The sequence below is a fragment of the Eucyclogobius newberryi genome, unplaced genomic scaffold, assembly GCF_026437365.1.
Source record: "Eucyclogobius newberryi isolate DKJ021-1_F unplaced genomic scaffold, fEucNew1.0.hap1 SCAF_9, whole genome shotgun sequence".
Taxonomy (NCBI): Eukaryota; Metazoa; Chordata; class Actinopteri; order Gobiiformes; family Gobiidae; genus Eucyclogobius; species Eucyclogobius newberryi.
The window spans coordinates 17651322-17669463 of record NW_027316532.1 but is presented as its reverse complement, the minus strand read 5'-3'; the positions used below and the strand labels follow the sequence as shown (position 1 = coordinate 17669463).

General features: G+C 45.2%; 1 protein-coding gene across 1 annotated transcript in view; it reads left to right on the top strand.

Annotated features, from left to right (window-relative positions):
- Positions 1-16217, top strand: part of dennd1b (DENN/MADD domain containing 1B) — a 223272-nt gene extending 207055 nt beyond the window's left edge. The window contains exons 20-23 of the mRNA XM_072438119.1: positions 8420-8499; positions 9122-9347; positions 11392-11652; positions 15638-16217. Coding sequence (XP_072294220.1) covers positions 8420-8499; positions 9122-9347; positions 11392-11652; positions 15638-16186 — 1116 coding nt within the window. The 3' untranslated portion in view covers positions 16187-16217. The remainder of the gene's footprint in view (positions 1-8419; positions 8500-9121; positions 9348-11391; positions 11653-15637) is intronic.
- The last annotated feature ends 1925 nt before the right edge of the window (positions 16218-18142 follow it).

Below are 18142 nucleotides of genomic sequence, written 5' to 3'. Positions count from 1 at the left end.
GTTTTATTTTTTTTAATTTAGAAATAAATAAAATAATAATACTTTTTGAAATATTCTAATTATGTTTTTTCCTAGAAATAATGCCTAATATTTGTCCTTTAAGTGTTTTGTTGTATTTGGTTTAGATCTTTCTTATAGCTTAGTTAAAAAAGGTTAAATAGATTTATCCTACTTTAGAGTTATATTATTATTATCATTATTATTATCCTCATTAGTTTTATTGCGTCGTTGCCAAAAGTACATCAAATATTCTTCCCAATATTTTGATATTATGTCACTTCAGGTGTGATACCGACTCAGACAAACAGGTGGCGCCGCTCACGATCGCTTTGTTTTTCAAGGTGTTCATGTAGCAGTAAAAAAAGCCTGTAATGAGACGACGACATCGCCATGGAGACGCTGCACCAGAATAGTTTCACACTGCAACTTTAACCACTAATTGGCCTCGTAATACGTATTTCATTATTTAATTTAAAGCTCGTTATTTTTTATTCCGAGCGTTGTTTGCGAGTGGGTTTCTCCTCCGCAGTTTGAGGAATGTAAAACGTACAAAAGCATCTCGACTTTGACATTTGTGTGCGAGCGCCGCGCCTGATGAGGAGCGCTCAGGGCCACCACGCGCTAATTAGCACGCTGTCGTTTTGTTTGCTACTTCTGCAGACGATTGGCGGAGAAGGGGATGGTCAGAGGAAGAAGAGAGGACGAGAGGAAGCAGGGGAATGTCAGAGGAAGAGGAGTGGAAGCAGGGGATGGTCAGAGGAAGAGGAGAGGAAGCAGGGGATGGTTAGACAAGGCGGAGAGGAAGAGAGGAAGCAGGGATTGGTCAGAAGAAGAGAGGAAGAGGAGAGGAAGCAGGGGATGGTCAGAGGAAGCAGGGGATGATCAGAGGAAGAGTAGAGGAAGAAGAGAAGAAGCAGGGGATGGTCAGAGGAAGAGGATATGAAGCAGGGGGTGGTCAGAGGAAGAGGAAAGGAAGCAGGGGATGGTGATAGTTAGAGGAAGAGGAGAGGAACAGAAGAAGCAGGTGATGGTCAGAGGAAGAGGAGAGGAAGAGAGGAAGCAGGCGATGGTCAGAGGAAGAGGAGAGGAAGGAGGGGATGGTCAGAGGAAGAGGAGAGGAAGCAGGGGATGGTCAGAGGAGAGGAAGAGGAGCGAAAGCAGGGGATGGTGCTGGTCAGAGGAAGAGGAGAGGAAGAAAGGAAGCAGGGGATGGTCAGAGGAAGAGAAGAAGAAGAAAAAGAGGAAGCAGGGGATGTCAGAAGAAGAGGAGAGGAAGAGAGGAAGCAGGGAATGGTCAGAAGAAGAGGAGAGGAAGCAGAAGATGGTGATGGTCTGAGGAAGAGGAGAGGAAAAGAGGAAGCAGAAGATGGTGATGGTCAGAGAAAGAGGAGAGGAAGAGAGGAAGCAGGGGATGGTGAGAGGAAGAGAGGAAGCAGGGGATGGTCAGAGGAAGAGAAGAGGAAGAGAGGAAGCAGAGGATGGTGATGGTCAGAGAAAGAGGAGAGAAACAGAGGAAGCAGGGGATGGTCAGAGGAAGAGGAGAGGAAGAGAGGAAGCGGGGGATGGTCAGAGGAAGAGAGGAGGAAGAGAGGAAGCAGGGAATGGTCAGAGAAAGAGGAGAGGAAGAGAGGAAGCAGGGGATGGTGATGGTCAGAGGAAGAGGAGGAGAAGAGAGGAAGGGGATGGTGATGGTCAGAGGAAGAGGAGGAGAAGAGAGGAAGCAGGGGATGGTGATGGTCAGAGGAAGAGGAGGAGAAGAGAGGAAGCAGGGGATGGTGATGGTCAGAGGAAGAGGAGAGTAGTAAGAGAGAGCTAGCGCACAGTGATTTAGCTAGCGCGCAGTAATTAGCCACGAAAGAGAGCGACGCCTCAGTAAACATTCCAGCCGTCGAGCGCTAAACCTTTTCAGCACCGAATCGCAGAGGCAACTCTCCGTTGTCGCGGTGACGGGTCCCTTTATCGCAATGGTATCCGGTCCCTTCATTGTCACGGTAACGGGCCTCGCAAGGTGGACAAACAAAACAAAGAGTCTGTTTGTGACTCAGAGCCATCGTTAAAGGACCAATATCGTTCAGAAAGCTTCAGTCACACTTAATTAATCCTGTTAACGAGCTCGTCTTCTCTGCTTCTTCTCTGAGCCTCACAAAGCCTCTGTTTCAAATGTCCCGTGTGGGGCTTTAATCGTTTGGTCGCTTAGTCTTTTATGAGATGACTAATTATTTAGCCGATATTATTGGACAGTAGAAGACACAGAGCGAGTAAGCTGCTGTTTTTAGAGTGAATAATGCCTTTTCTCTGCTTTTTTGGGCAGTTTATTGTTGCTTTTCGTTACGCAAAGTCGTGATTGAGTGAATTTATGCAATTTTATAATATTTTTGTCCATTTTGAGTCAGAAGTATGGTGGTGCAAAAAGCGTGTCGATTACAACTGCCTCTTTATGTTAGTATGTTAGCATGTCAAGGCAAGCTAGCTTTTTATTTATTTCCCCATGGTAGTTCCGTCTGCTGCCAGTAGATGGAGCGCTAACACAAATACTGGTTTTCAGTACGTACATAATGTTATGTTAAATAACGAGGCAAAAGCGATTCGAACATTTCAGATCTGAAACTTGAGAAACAATTATCGAAACTTTTGAGTCGTCACAGTTTATTTACGTCCTCCTCTTCCTCCTCCTCCCTCTCCTCCTCCCTCTCCTCCTCTCCTCCCTCTCCTCCTCCTCTCTTCCTCTCCTCCTCTTCTCCTCCCCCTCCTCCTCCTCCTCCTCCTCCCTTTCCTCCTCTCCTTCCTCTCCTCCTCCCTCCTCCGCCCTCTCTCCTCCTCCTCTCCTCCCTCTCCTCCTCTCCTCCTCCTCTCCTCTTCTCCCTCTCCTCCCTCTCCTCCTCCTCTTCCTCCTCCTCCCTCTCCTCCCTCTCCTCCCTCTCCTCCTCCCTCTCCTCCCTCTCCTCCTCCCTCTCCTCCCTCTCCTCCTCCCTCTCCTCCTCTTCCTCCTCCTCCCTCTCTCCTCCTCTCCTCCCTCTCCTCCTCCCTCTCCTCCTCTTCCTCCTCCCTTTCCTCCTCTTCCTCCTCCTCCCTCTTTCTTCCTCCTCCTCCCTCTCCTCCTCTTCCTCCTCCTCCCTCTCCTCCTCTTCCTCCTCCTCCCTCTCCTCCTCTTCCTCCTCCTCCCTCTCCTCCTCCCTCTCTTCAGGCGTTTGTGTGTAAATTGCTCTCTCTGGGACGTCGCTGGTTAAATAAAGGTTAAATTCTTTGCGCTCTTGTTTTAGAAGTAGCTTTCTTCAGTCTCGGCTCGACCTGCTCCTGAATGTCGCGTTTTCGGGACCTTTTCACTGCGACTGCAGCGGCTCCAAAGAGTCAACAGGATATGACTTAATAATGACCACGTTTTCCCCGTCGTCCTCTTTAAAACAGGCTCAGGTCAGTGTTAAAGGGGTCAATTTAAATCTGAGCCGGAGGAATTTAACTTTTAAATGTAGATGTTTCAACCTGGTTTATGGTTTTTATCTCAATACAAATGTTTTATAAAAATACTAATAATGATAATCGCAACGCAGGAGGAGGCGGGGCTAACGTGCCCCAATTGTTTTCCCTTTTATTAGACCTACTGCCTATCGCGCCCTCTCCTCTTTGCTTTACAAATAAAGATGTTTTATATATAAATGTGGATAGGTTAATTGTGCTAAAGCCCCAGGAGGAGTTTGTTAAAGAATAAAGTGTAACAATTTCAGAGATCTGGTCATTTCCCCATTGGAATAACATGGTATGTTTCATGGGATGAGGCACGCTTAGCAAATTTTGACCCAATATGGCCGACATTTGGTTGGGCGGACGGCGTTGCCGTAATAATGTTTTTAACCTCTCTTGTCACCATCTACCCCTGCACCAAATTTCATGAATCTACGGTCAGATTTTTTGGGTCATTTCCCATCTCTCAATGCATTTTTTATACATTTGGGGGCGCTGACGCGCCAATTTTTTTTAATTTTAGAAAAATAGCCAGAATGTAGAGGCATGATTTTTAGAGGTGTGCAAAATTTTTTGACTTTTCATCAATGTTCACTGTGTGAAAAATAGGGGGGTTGGTCCAGAGAAGCAGAAGCAGAAGAAGATAGAAAGAATAATATTCCGATGCAAAAACAATGTTCCCCATTTTTCAAATATCATAAACTATACATTTTCCTACATCATGGTGTGGGTCCCTGGTCACTGACGGATACTTTTGGTCGTCATCCCCATGTAAAGCGCTCGTGTGCACTTTTGCTTTTGCACGGGCTTCGCCCGTTTACAACGATAATGTTAAATTGTCCTACTACTAATCGATATGCACTGGACGTGCATGAGTTGGGGTATTCGTGAGCTACTTAGCGCAAACGAGCGCTTTACATGGGGATGATGAGCGCGGGGCGCATGAGTGACGAGTGCCTTAGTGAGTGTTTGGAAGCTCGATTACGTGCGCACTTTGCTTCGCACGGCCTTACGGAACTAATAGGCCTCTCACCAGCTTGTGGTGCTCGGGCCTAATATTAATAATATAAACATGAATAATCTGAAGAAAATTAAATAGATACATACATTTTAAAAGTGAAATTAGTCGCACAATAGATCATGAGTTCTAAAAAAATGTATTTTTGAACATTTGCGACTGTAAAAACACTTAAGTAAATAAGTGTCTTTGTAGAACACAGTCATTCTAACTGCTTTAAATAACAGAAAAATGCATTAAATTACTGCATGAATTAAAAGCTGACACAAAGTTTGATACTTTGTCCAACAACTGCACTAATTAGACTAATTAGACTTAATAAAGCCTGAACAAAGACTTAATGAACATTAGTTTATGATGAATGATTCTTAAAGCATTTCCTTTTATAAGCATAAATAGGTATTATTGGAACGTTTTTATTGTATTTATTTTAATTAAAGAAAATCACAGATCAATCTAAAATTATATACACAATATACATTTTTTATTTTTATTTTAACAATAGCTTCAAAAGGGTCTTTTTTGATCACTTAATAATCATAAAAATCATAATAATCATAATAAAACTCTTTTCAGCCACACTTCAGTTCATCACTAAAAATACTGCTGCGTTCGCAATCCGTTAATCACATAAAACCTGAAACTAAACGTGGTCTGGACCAGGACTTGAACCAAACCAAGTCCAGATCAGACTTAAAAGTGTGAAAACATGAAACATTCAATAAAAGAAAGAATATTTCTGAACATTAAGAACATTCATGAACAATAAGAACATTTATGAACATTAACAACATTTATGAACATTAACAACTTTTATGAAGTGTGACGGCGGCGAAACCATCTGGATTTGAAACTCGACTTAATTAACTTAAAACGGTGTAAAACAAAATGGCAGAAAACGGCAGAAACTCGATAAACGTCGCAGCTTTATCTGTATCTAAAGTATCTGTATTTATCTGAAGCATATTGTATGTTTTATTATACTTAAACCACATTCAAACTGCAGGAAAGTGACGTAATGCGCCTTTAAATGCTGCTGGGAAAAGTCATCACGGGCTCTTCACGCTCAGATAATAATAATAATAATAATAATAATAATAGTGCAATAATAATAATAATAATTGTGCAATAATAATAATAATAGTGCAATAATAATAATAACAGTGCAATAATAATAATAATAATGATGATAATAATAATGTTTGATTTGATCCACGGTTATTAATTAAAGCATAACGTAAGTGGAGTTATTTCTCTTTTAATCTTTCTCCAAAGGCTTTTTTCACCTGCTCCATAAATCCAGAACATTTAGAAAATCAAAGGCTGCAGGAGTGAAGGGAGTGAGAGGAGAGTGAGGAGCGCCGCCGCCGCCGCTCGACACTTGGCATGTTTCTCTCGTTTATCAGGCACATCCCGTCTTTCCCTCCCTCGCCCTCTTTTCCTCCTCTTTCTGTCCTTGGAGTCAAAAGAATGATCCTTTTGATTCCTCGTGGGAAAATGGTCCTGGTTTTTGTTTTTCACAGCCGCCTCGGGTCAGAACGGGACAAAAAAACTCACGTACTTTTACTTTATTGTGCGAAAACGTGCAAAAATGTGTCAAATAAGCCACATAAGAGCAGAACTGTCACTTAATTATCTTCTTTTTGGCTCGTTTTCTGACTCTCACACAGTTTTTAACCTGTTTTAATGACGTTTCTGCATCAAAAACTCACCTGGAGTTGTTTTTGATGTTCTTACTCTCCTTTTCCAGAGCTGAAAACCATCTTTATTGATCCACAAATGGAATTAATACAATTAAAAAACAATTCTTCAAATCTGATCTGGACTATTTGCTCCTCCGTGTTTATAAAGTCTGTTTGAATGATTACTTTGTTCAGACACGTTTGACGTTGACATTTTCTGCATCATCTTTAAGTTTTCAGGTCATATTTTTTAACAGTGTAAATGTCTCTTTGAGCTTCACGAGAAAAAAGAATAAAAGTGATAAAAAAGAGCTGCAAAACTGCCATAATCTGAGCCAAAATGCACATGTTCAGTCAAAAAACGTGACGAGAAACGACATCTTTTTTGTGCTTGAATAAATGAATAAACACAGAACGATAAAGAACATAAATAACATAAAAAAAAAACATAAAAATAACATAAATCCATTAAGCACCAACCGAAGCAAAACCGAGGCACATTTAAATTAGAATAAAAGTCTGTCACATTTGTCTCTTTAAATTCTCTTCTACTTTCTTCTCTTGTTCACATAAATATTCATAAACCCAAATTAATAACAATCATTCGATATCACCGATAAAAGTTTGACCGATTAATCTAATCATATAATTATATAATATTAATTCTCTTTTTCTCGTTTCTTTTTCTGAGGTCATTTTTAGTTTTAATTAACGACTGTTCTCATCTTCAAAACTGCAATATTAAAATTTTCTTTTGAATAATATAATAGTAATAATAATAGTAATAATATAATATTTTAAGACGCTCATTATCCCGTACATCAAGTATAAATACAGTGTACAATTATGAAATGAAAAGTCAAATAAGATCGTGTCATTAAATAAATGTCATTATTTAAGTCTTTATTTTAAATTGTACAATAAAAAAACATTTTTTAAAGAACTTTACACAAAATCATATGTTAGAAAACTCTTTTAATTGTATTGAACATTTTACATTCTGTTGGTTAAATTATATTATTGTTGAGTCATTTTTACCATTTTAGTCTCAATCGCATTTTATTTTTATTTTTAAGAATAAACTATTATAAATCAATTCACTCGAACAATAAGTCGATATAAGTCGAATATTTCCAAATGCGATAATTAACCAAATTTTTCATTTCAGAATGATTGATATAAATTAATTTAATATTCACTCTTTACTTTATTTAAATGTTTTGTGGGCATAAATCACAGTATTTCTTGTTTCAATCTGTTTAAATGTGTTTAAATGTGTTTAAATGTGTAAGTGTCGCGTGTCTCCGCTTCTCTCCTCAGACAACAGTGCCATCTGCCGGCGGCTCTGGTGAACTGCGCCTCAGCCTCACTGCACTGTAAAAACAGAACAGTGACCCATGAAAGTGCATCTTTTACAGTGTTTTTCACAAACAAATAGTTTCCAAAGTGACGCACGAGACAAATAAAAGAGCGTCTCCAAGCGTCTCCAAACGTCTTCTAAACGTCTCCAAGCGTCTCCGAGTGTTTCCGATTGTCAGTTGTTACGAGTGGACGATTCCCGGGGCCCGGAGCGAAGATGACAAATTGAGGCTGGGTTTTTCCCCCGATTGCCCCGCCAGTAAGATCAGAGGCTGGACCTGGGGCCCGGCGGCATTTTTGGGGCGCTCAGCTTTCTTTAATAAACACCTCTCTTCATCACAGCTCACCTCTCGACCGACCAGCGGCTTTACGAGCAGTTAGCATGTGTAGTTAGCACGTGTAGTTAGCACGTGTAGCATCCATTAGCTCCTTCGTCCAGCCGGTTTTAATTAGTCAGGCCAAGCAGGGGGAGGAGCGAAGGGGAGGAGCCTCTGAGGACGCATAAGCATGAGCACATGGCGCTGCAGCTCGAGGCCGTCGTAAAGAGAAAGAGAGGCTCCAGGGTTAAAACTGCATTTTAACAGATTCCTGTGTCAGAGCCGTAAATCTGGAGCCGAGCCGAGGGGGACGGGACGAGGCGAGGAGGACGGGCAGAAGGGGATGGGCTGAGGGGTACAAGGCGAGGGGGACGGGGCGAAGGGGATGAGGCGAGGAGGACGGGCAGAAGGGGACGAGGCGAGGGGTACAAGGCGAGGGGGACGGGGCAAGGGGGACGGGGCGAGGGGGATGGTCTGGGCCGAGAGGGACGGTCCAGGCCTTGTTCACCTGCTGCTAGTTCTGGCCTTCAATCTTCTTTGTTACCCCTGACCATAACCACCCGTTTCCTTCTGTTTCTCCACAGCAACGTCTGAGCAAGTCTCCCATGAGCGTCGGCCCCCGAGAGCTGGGGTACGGCCTGGACGACGACGACACGGCCAGCAAGTAAGACCACCACAGATACACCCCAGTTACCATGGCAACAGGGCAAACATACGCACATCTCGGATGAGGTTGAAGTTTGTGATCAGATGAAGTGGAACGTGCTGTGATTTAACTGGAGAAACACTTTTACTGCTCGTGTTAATGAGAATGAGATTAGGATCGACACCAAGCATTTGTGATGAAGCCAATGTCCTGATTGTTATGTTTTGTGTCATTTTAAAAGTTTTCTTATGATTCTACTGCCCCCAAGTGGACATGAAGACACATGATCTCCAGTAAAGATCACATGACTAATCATCAGACAAGCTAACAGTTAGATCTGATGGTCAGACCTCCCATGCCTCAGTTCATTAGGAGGTTTTTAGAGTTTACTTTGAACATGACCCTTTAATCGGCCATGTTTACCCGTGTAAACAATCACACACATCATATTGTTAGTTTCTTGAAAACATTTTAGTTTTATGTTTTAAAACCACAAAATGTATATCTCCACAATTTAGAATATTTTTTTAATTATTTGCTCACATTCAGCCCTGTATCTGTGACTGTAGCGTCTCCATCCTCTTGTTAGCTCGTCACATTCAGGCCTGTATCTGACTTCATCCTCTTGTTTGCTCGGCAGAATCTCGTCGGAGGACAGTGCAGACGTCCGCTCGTACACGGAGGACAGTGACGACTCGCTCTCGCTGGACCTGGACCTGGACACGGTCAGCACGGGTCAAATGAACCTCCTGGAGGAGATCCTGGACTCTCTCACCACCTCCACCAAGGGCGAGCAGGGCAAGCTGAGCGCCGCCAAGAGTCTCGACTTCTTCAGGTCCATGGAGGAGCTGGACTACCCGGGGCCCGTACGTTTGACCCAAACTCACTGCAAGTTTGACCCACACTCACTGCACGTTTGACCCACACACACTGCACGTATGACCCACACTCACTGCACGTTTGACCCACACACACTGCACGTATGACCCACACTCACTGCACGTTTGACCCACACACACTGCACGTATGACCCACACTCACTGTATGTTTGACCCACACACACTGCACGTATGACCCACACTCACTGCACGTTTGACCCACACACACTGCACGTTTGACCCACATTCACTGCAAGTTTGACCCACACTCACTGCACGTTTGACCCACACACACTGCACGTATGACCCACACTCACTGTATGTTTGACCCACACACACTGCACGTATGACCCACACTCACTGCACGTTTGACCCACACTCACTGTACGTTTGACCCACACACACTGCACGTATGACCCACACTCACTGTACGTTTGACCCACACTCACTGCACGTTTGACCCACGCTCACTGCACGTTTGACCCACACTCACTGCAAGTTTGACCCACGCTCACTGCACGTTTGACCCACACTCACTGTACGTTTGACCCACACTCACTGCACGTTTGACCCACGCTCACTGCACGTTTGACCCACACACACTGCACATTTGACCCACGCTCACTGCACGTTTGACCCACACACACTGCACGTTTGACCCACGCTCACTGCACGTTTGACCCACACACACTGCATGTTTGACCCACACTCACTGCACGTATGACCCACACTCACTGCACGTTTGACCCACGCTCACTGCACGTTTGACCCACACTCACTGCACGTATGACCCACATTCACTGCACGTATGACCCACGCTCACTGCACGTTTGACCCACACACACTGCACGTTTGACCCACACTCACTGCACGTATGACCCACACTCACTGCACGTTTAACCCACATTCACTGCACGTATGACCCACACTCACTGCACGTTTGACCCACACTCACTGCACGTTTGACCCACACATGCAATGATAGCATGCTACATACTGTTAGCATTAGCTTGTATGCAAATATATATATACAGAGCTGTGTATTTTGTTGATATATTGAGTCTGCTGCTGAGAAGTGACTTATTCAACAACAACATAATAATAACAATAAAATAAACCACAAACATAAAAACCAACGAACGAGCAGAACCATAGAGAACATAAGCTAAGTGCAGGAGTAAAAGTGACTAAGTCATAGAACAATTGTATTTTCAGATATTAAGGGCGTTTTTGTTCTTCTACATCATCAAAACATAATTTTAGTGAACACGCTCACAAAGAAGATGAAAATCAGTGCGGGTTAAACAGACTGGATGATTTTCAAAGTTTTTCATTTTACTTCCTGGTTAGACCTATGAACATGCATGAGAAGCGATTGTTTAAACCATAAGTGTCAAACTCTGGCCCGCCAAACATTTCAAATTTATATATAAAAATATATATATATATATATATATATATATATATATATATATATATATATATATATATATATATTTTTTTTTTAAGCACTTTTGGGCAGAAGTTTAGTGGTGTGTCAGTTCAGATATACAGATAACTACACGGACGTGGAAATGTTAGTTAGTACTTTTAAAAGTGTTTTTAGATCTTGAGAAGTTTATTTTGTTATAAAGTCAAATGTTTATCTCTGTGTAGAACTGTACATCAACTCTCAAGTTGTAATGCACATAAACTGAAGCACAGGATTGGTGAAATTACACTTGTTTTATCTAAATACATTTCAGTTTTGTAATTTTAGTAAAAAATAAATATCGATCCAGTAATTGCTTCAAAAACAGCGTAGGCTTTATAAAGCTATTTATTTCTTATATTTTTAATAGTTTTATGTTTTACATTATGTTCGGCCCGCGACCCAGCCTGAGCGTCGAAATTCGGCCCGCGGCCCAAAATGAGTTTGACACCCCTGGTTTAAACTGTCTGAGAATTGTGCTTCTTTGTGCGTAAAGTGCAAACGCCTGTCCTGTGCCGTTTAAAGAGACAAACACATGGATGAATATCTCTATGTTTGCAGCTGAAGCCGAAGAACTGCAGCGACTCCAGACCTCCAGACGAGGGCGTGAGCGAGGACGATGGAGGCTGGAACATGGGCCAGGACGACAGCGCGGTCCATGGGAAGCACCTGCCCCCGTCGCCCCGCAGACAACCCGCCAAGAGCAGCCTGAAGAGCGCCAAGAAGCCCCCCTCTACCGCCGCCACGGCAACCACAAGCACCAAAACCCACACCGTCCCGCCGCGCTCGTCCCCCATCAAGATCTCTGTGTCGCGGGCCCAGGTGAGTCGCTACATCCAGGCTGTTCTAAACCGACTGCAGATGTTAACCATGTGATGATGTTGTGACTTCATCCTCTTGTTAGCTGTTCACATTCAACGCCTGTTAAGCGTGTATCTGTGACTGCAGTGTCTTCATCCTCTTGTTAGCTCTTCACATTCAATCCTGTATCTGTAGGGTCTTAATCCTCTGGTTTGCACGTCACATTCAGGCCTGTATCTATGACAGTAGTGTCTTCAGTAGCGTCCTCTTAGTGTCCTCAGTAGTGTCCTCTTGTTAGCTCTTCACATTCAATCCTGTATATGTGACTGTAGGATCTTCATCCCCTTGTTTTCGCTTCACATTCAGGCCTGTATCTGTACCGTCTTCATCCTCTTGTTAGCGCTTCACATTCAAGCCTGTATCTGTGACTGTAGCATCTTCATCCTCTTGTTAGCGCTTCACATTCAAGCCAGTATCTGTGACTGTAGCGTCTTCATCCTCTTGTTAGCGCTTCACATTTAGGCCTGTATCTGCGACTGCAGTGTCTTCCTCCTCTTGTTAGCTCTTCACATTGACAGTATGGGCTGCTGTTTCCTCTGCTGTGATTGTAGTGTCTTCATCCTCTTGATAGCTCTTCACATTGACAGTGTGGGCTGCTGTTTCCTTTGCTGTGACTGTGGCGTCTTCATCCTCTTGTTAGCTCTTCACATTCAGGCCTGTATCTGTGACTGTATCATCTTCATCCTCTTGTTAGCTCTTCACATTGACAGTGTGGGCTGCTGTTTCCTTTGCTGTGACTGTGGCATCTTCCTCCTCTTGTTAGCTCTTCACATTCAGGCCTGTATCTAGGACTGTAGCGTCTTCCTCCTCTTGTTAAATCTTCACATTCAAGTCAGTAACTGTGACTGTAGCGTCTTCATCCTCTTGTTAGCGCTTCACGGTCAAGCCTGTATGTGACTGTAGCGTCTTCATCCTCTTGTTAGCTCTTTACATTCAAGCTGTATCTGACTGTATCGTCTTCATCCTCTAGTTAGCTCTTCACATTGACAGTGTGGGCTGCTGTTTCCTCTGCTGTGACTGTGGCGTCCTAAGATAAGATAAGATAATTCTTTATTGTTCCACATGGGGAAATTTCATTGGTGCAACGCAGGTAGATACAGAGGTAGATACAGAAGAACAGATCACTTATAGGAAGTTTGAAAAACACTCTCAGTAGAAGATCTCTTATAAACAAAAAATCCTATAGACAAAACTTCCCATTTCCCAACAAGGGATGGAGGGGAAAAATAATAAAGATAAAAATAAATACATAAATACCATTGCATGTGATCACGACAGTAATTGCACATGTGACGAAATTGCACATGGTTATGTCAGTATTGCGAGTGTTCAGGACTAACAGTGTTTGTTTTAGAGTCTGACAGCAGCAGAAGAAAAGACCTGCGAAACCTTTCCTTCACACAGCGAGGGTGAATCAGTCTCTCACTGAAGCTGGTCTCCAGAGCGGACAGAGTGTCCTGCAGGGGGCGACACTCATGGTCCAGCATAGATGTGAATCTAGCCAGGACCCTTCTGTCCCCCACCTCCTGCAGAGTCCAGAGCACAGCCCAGGACGGAGCTGGACTTCTTGATGACTTTGTCCAGCCTCTTCCTCTCCCTCTCTGTGATGCTGCTGCTCCAGCAGGCCACACCGTACAGGAGCTGATGCCACCACAGAGTCGTAGAAGGTCTTCAGGAGTGGCCCTGTTATTCCAAAAGACCTGAGTCTCCTCAGGAGGTAGAGCCGACTCTGGCTCTTCCTGTACAGTGCGTCTGTGTTATGAGTCCAGTCCAGTTTGTGGTTCAGATGAACACCCAGGTACTTGTATGAGTCCACTCTCTCAATGTCCCGTCCCTGGATGTTCACTGGCGAGGGGGCAGTGGGGTGACGTCTGCGGAAATCCACCACCATCTCCTTGGTCTTCCCCGCGTTGATGAGGAGGTGGTTCCGCTGACACCAGTCCACAAAGTCCTGCGCCAGTCCTCTGTACTCCGCATCATCGTTGTCCGTGATGAGTCCGATGATGGCAGAGTCATCAGAGAACTTCTGCAGGACACAGCTGTCCGTGTCATGTCTGAAGTCTGCAGTGTAGAGGGTGAAGAAAAATGGTGCGAGGACAGTGCCCTGGGGCGCCCCCACACTCCAGGTCAGAGTGTCAGACACACAGTCCCGGGCTCTCACAAACTGGGGTCGGTCCGTGAGGTAGTCCAGGATCCACTCTGCCAGGTCATACTCCACACCAGCCGTCTCCAGCTTGTCCCTCAGGAGCAGCGGCTGATGGTGTTGAAGGGCACAGGTACCAGACAGGAGGTCTTCCAGACCTGTGGTACCACCCTCAGCTTCAGGCTCATGTTGAAGACATGCTCCATAACTCCACACAGTTCCTCTGCGCAGGACCTAAGGAGCCTGGGGCTGATGCCGTCATGGTCCGGGGCGGAGAAATGAAGAGGAACGGATGCAGGGCATTGTCCAGCTGTGGAAGAAGGAGCATGCAGCTGTGCGGGGGGAGGGGCGGGTGACCGATCAAATCTCAAGAAGTGAGCCTTTAAATCAATCACCCACTGTAGATCCCCCTCTGTCTGGGCAGGGGGGATTTTGAAGCCCAAGATGGTTTTCAGGCTTCTCCACACTCCCTGAATGTTCTTCTGCTGCAGCTGCTCCTCCATCCTCCTCTTGTAGCCGGTTTCAGCCTGCCTGATCTTCCTCCTCAGCTCCTTCTGCACAGTCCTCAGCTCCTCCTTATTCCCTGACCTGAAGGCTCTCTTCTTCTCCTTCAGCAGAGGCTTCAGTTCACGGTTAATCCATGGCTTGTTGTTTGGAAAACACCGCACCGTCCGGAAGGGAACAATGTTCTCAAAACAGAAGTTGATGTTGATGTCTTCATCCTCTTGTTAGCTCTTCACATTGACAGTGTGGGCTGCTGTTTGCTTTACTGTGGCGTCTTCCTCTTCTTGTTAGATCTTCACATTCAAGCCTGTATCTGTGGCTGTAGCGTCTTCATCCTCTTGTTAGCTCTTCACCTTCAAGCCTGTATCTGTGACTGTAGCGTCATCGTCCTCTTGTTAGCGCTTCACATTCAAGCCTATATCTCTGACTAGCGTCTTCATCCTCTTGTTAGCTCTTTACATTCAAGCCAGTATCTGTGACTGTAGCGTCTTCATCCTCTTTTTAGCTCTTCACATTGACAGTGTGGGCTGCCGTTTCCTCTGCTGTGACTGTGGCGTCTTCATCCTCTTGTTAGCTCTTCACATTGACAGTTTGGGCTGCTGGGTTGCTCTCCTGTGACTGTGGCGTCTAGGGTTAGGGCGTTGTTTATTCCTACTGGTTAAAGTTAAGGTTCTATCTGCTATCTGCAGTCCGACTTCTCCAGCGCCGTAACCCGAGTGCGGGACAGTGGTTACGCCCCCTCGTCCCGGTTCACAGTCTGTCTCTGGATCTCTATGGGCCTGAGATGGTCTTATGGCGTTGTATCATTTGGTGTTTCGTATGTTCAGTTCCGTTGCATCTTTTACAGTCCGTTCTTTTACAGGTATTCACGTCACATTTCCTGTGTAAACATCTCTTGTTTCGGCTGCTGTTTCCTCTGCTGTGACTATAGCATCTTCATCCTCTTGTTAGCTCTTCACATTGACAGTTTGGGCTGCTGTGTTCCTCTGCTCTGACTGTAGCGACTTCATCCTCTTGTTATCCCTTCACATTCCGGCCTGTTTAGCGTGTATCTGTGACTGTAGCGTCTTCATCCTCGTGTTAGCCCTTCACATTCGGCCTGTTTAGCGTGTATCTGTGACTGTAGCGTATTCATCCTCTTGTTAGCCCTTCACATTCAGGCCTGTTTAGCGTGTATCTGTGACTGTAGCGTCTTCATCCTCTTGTTAGCTCTTCACATTGACGATATAGTCCGTTTTTTTACAGGTATTCACGTCACATTTCCTGAGTAAACACGACTCGTTGCGTCTCTGTTGACAGGACTATTCCAGATCCCTCCCACGAACGCCTCCTCGCCACGACGCTCGCCACGACGCCCTCCTCGGCGCTCGCCAACCCCAGGACAGGTACTCCTACTCGCCCGTGTCACCCCTGAGAAGAACTCCGCCTTCTCCCTCGAGCTCTCCTTCACCGACTCCGGGCGGAAGAACCAGAACTATTTCAGAGCCACAGAGCGCCGCTGACCCTCCGGACACCGCCCCCGCGCCCGGCTCCGCCAGTGTCCTGCGGCGGAAGGTTCTGTCCAAGGAAACAGCCCGGCACTACCAGGAGAAGGTCCTTCACCGGGCGGGCAGTCGAGGGGGCAGCCCGGCCAGGAACTCGGGCGTGCAGGTGCCGTGGGAGAAGGACCCCGCCGGCGGTAAAGAGGGGCTCCTGGGGCTCGGCCTGTGCCTGGGTCAGGGCGGGAAGGGCGTGGCCGAGGTGCAGGGGCTGCTGGAGGAGATGGGCTGCTGCCTCGGCTCAGACATGCCCCCCGGGTTGAACACGTGTAACAGCGATCTGAGCGGCAAATCAGACGCCAAAAAGTGAAGCGCGCGTTCGAGCTGAAGTCGCATGCGTGTTAGACGACACGTAAACCGCCAAATCGGATGAGAGTAATCCGATTTCCCTCTGATCAAGGTCGCTCAGATCAGATTTTTGGAATTTTGGAGATCCAGATGTACTTAAAGGAAAACAAAAGGACAACAACTCATGCTTGGTTAAAAGAAAAAGAGAAAAAATATGTTTCAGAAAGCATTTTGTGAAACATTTAAACTAAAACAATGATGCGAGTAATCTGATTTCCCTCTGGTCATGATCAGATTTTCCAGTTTTGGAAATCCAGATGTACTCAAAGGAAAACAAAAGGACAACAACTCATGCTTGGTTAAAAGAAAAAGTGTGTTTCGAAAAGCATTTATAATCTGCAATCTGATTTCCCTCTCGTCATGATCAGATTTGGCAGTTTGCGTGTCGTTTGAATCGTCTTTAAGGTCCAGACGTCGGATCATAGTCAGATTTTGGCGCTCGTGAACCTATGATGTCACAGTGAGGCCAGATGACTGTGGATTAAAGGGAAAGCGGTCGAACAGAGCGTGATACCTCACGTAACGGATGTTTTTATGACATAACACATGTTTTTATGACATAATACATGTTTTTATGACATAATACATGTTTTTATGACATAATACATGTTTTATGACAAAGCATATTTTTATTACATAACACATGTTTTTATGACATAAAACGCATCCAAAATGAAGTCAAATGAGATTTCCAGATGTTTGATGTGGAGTTTAAATAAACACTTTAAACATCTTGAACATTTCTCACACAAAGTACTAGAATCAGACTCGTGATTGCCTGGACATCAGCTCGTCCGTGAACACTGGTGGTACTTTATATTTATCTGCGTACACGCGTTACCCGGCAACCTGTGAAGTGAAACTGAAGGTGCAGTGAACCCGGCGTCCTGTAGAGGGAGCACAAGGCACTAGCGTCTCAGCACGAGAGGAAGAGGTTTGGTACGAGAAGGGTCTGAGAGGAAGACGGGCACTGAGCGGGCGGCACGCGACCACACGTTACTGTACGACCACACGCTACTGTACGACCACACGCTACTGTACGACCACACGCTACTGTACCACTACACACTACTGTACGACCACACGCTACTGTACGACCACACTCTACTGTACCACTACACGCTACTGTACTACTACACGCTACTATACTACACGCTACTGTACAACTAAACGCTACTATACTACACGCTACTGTACGACCACACGCTACTGTATGACCACACGCTACTGTACGACCACACGCTACTGTACGACTGCACGCTACTATACTACTACACGCTACTATACTACACGCTACTGTACGACTACACGCTACTATACTACACGCTACTGTACGACCACACGCTACTGTACGACTACGCGCTACTGTACGACTACACGCTACTGTATGACCACACGCTACTGCATCACTACACGCTACTGTACGACCACACGCTACTGTACGACTACACGCTACTGTACAACTACACGCTACTATACTACACGATACTGTACGACTACACGCTACTGTACGACTACACGCTACTGTACGACCACACGCTACTGTACAACTGCACGCTACTGTACAACTACACGCTACTATACTACACGCTGCTACTGTACGACTACACGCTACTGTACGACCACACGCTACTGTACAACTACACGCTACTGTACAACTACACGCTACTATACTACACGCTACTGTACGACTACACGCTACTGTACCACTACACGCTACTGTACGACCACACGCTACTGTACAACTGCACGCTACTGTACAACTACACGCTACTATACTACACGCTACTACTGTACGACTACACGCTACTGTACGACCACACGCTACTGTACAACTACACGCTACTGTACAACTACACGCTACTATACTACACGCTACTGTACGACTACACGCTACTGTACCACTACACGCTACTGT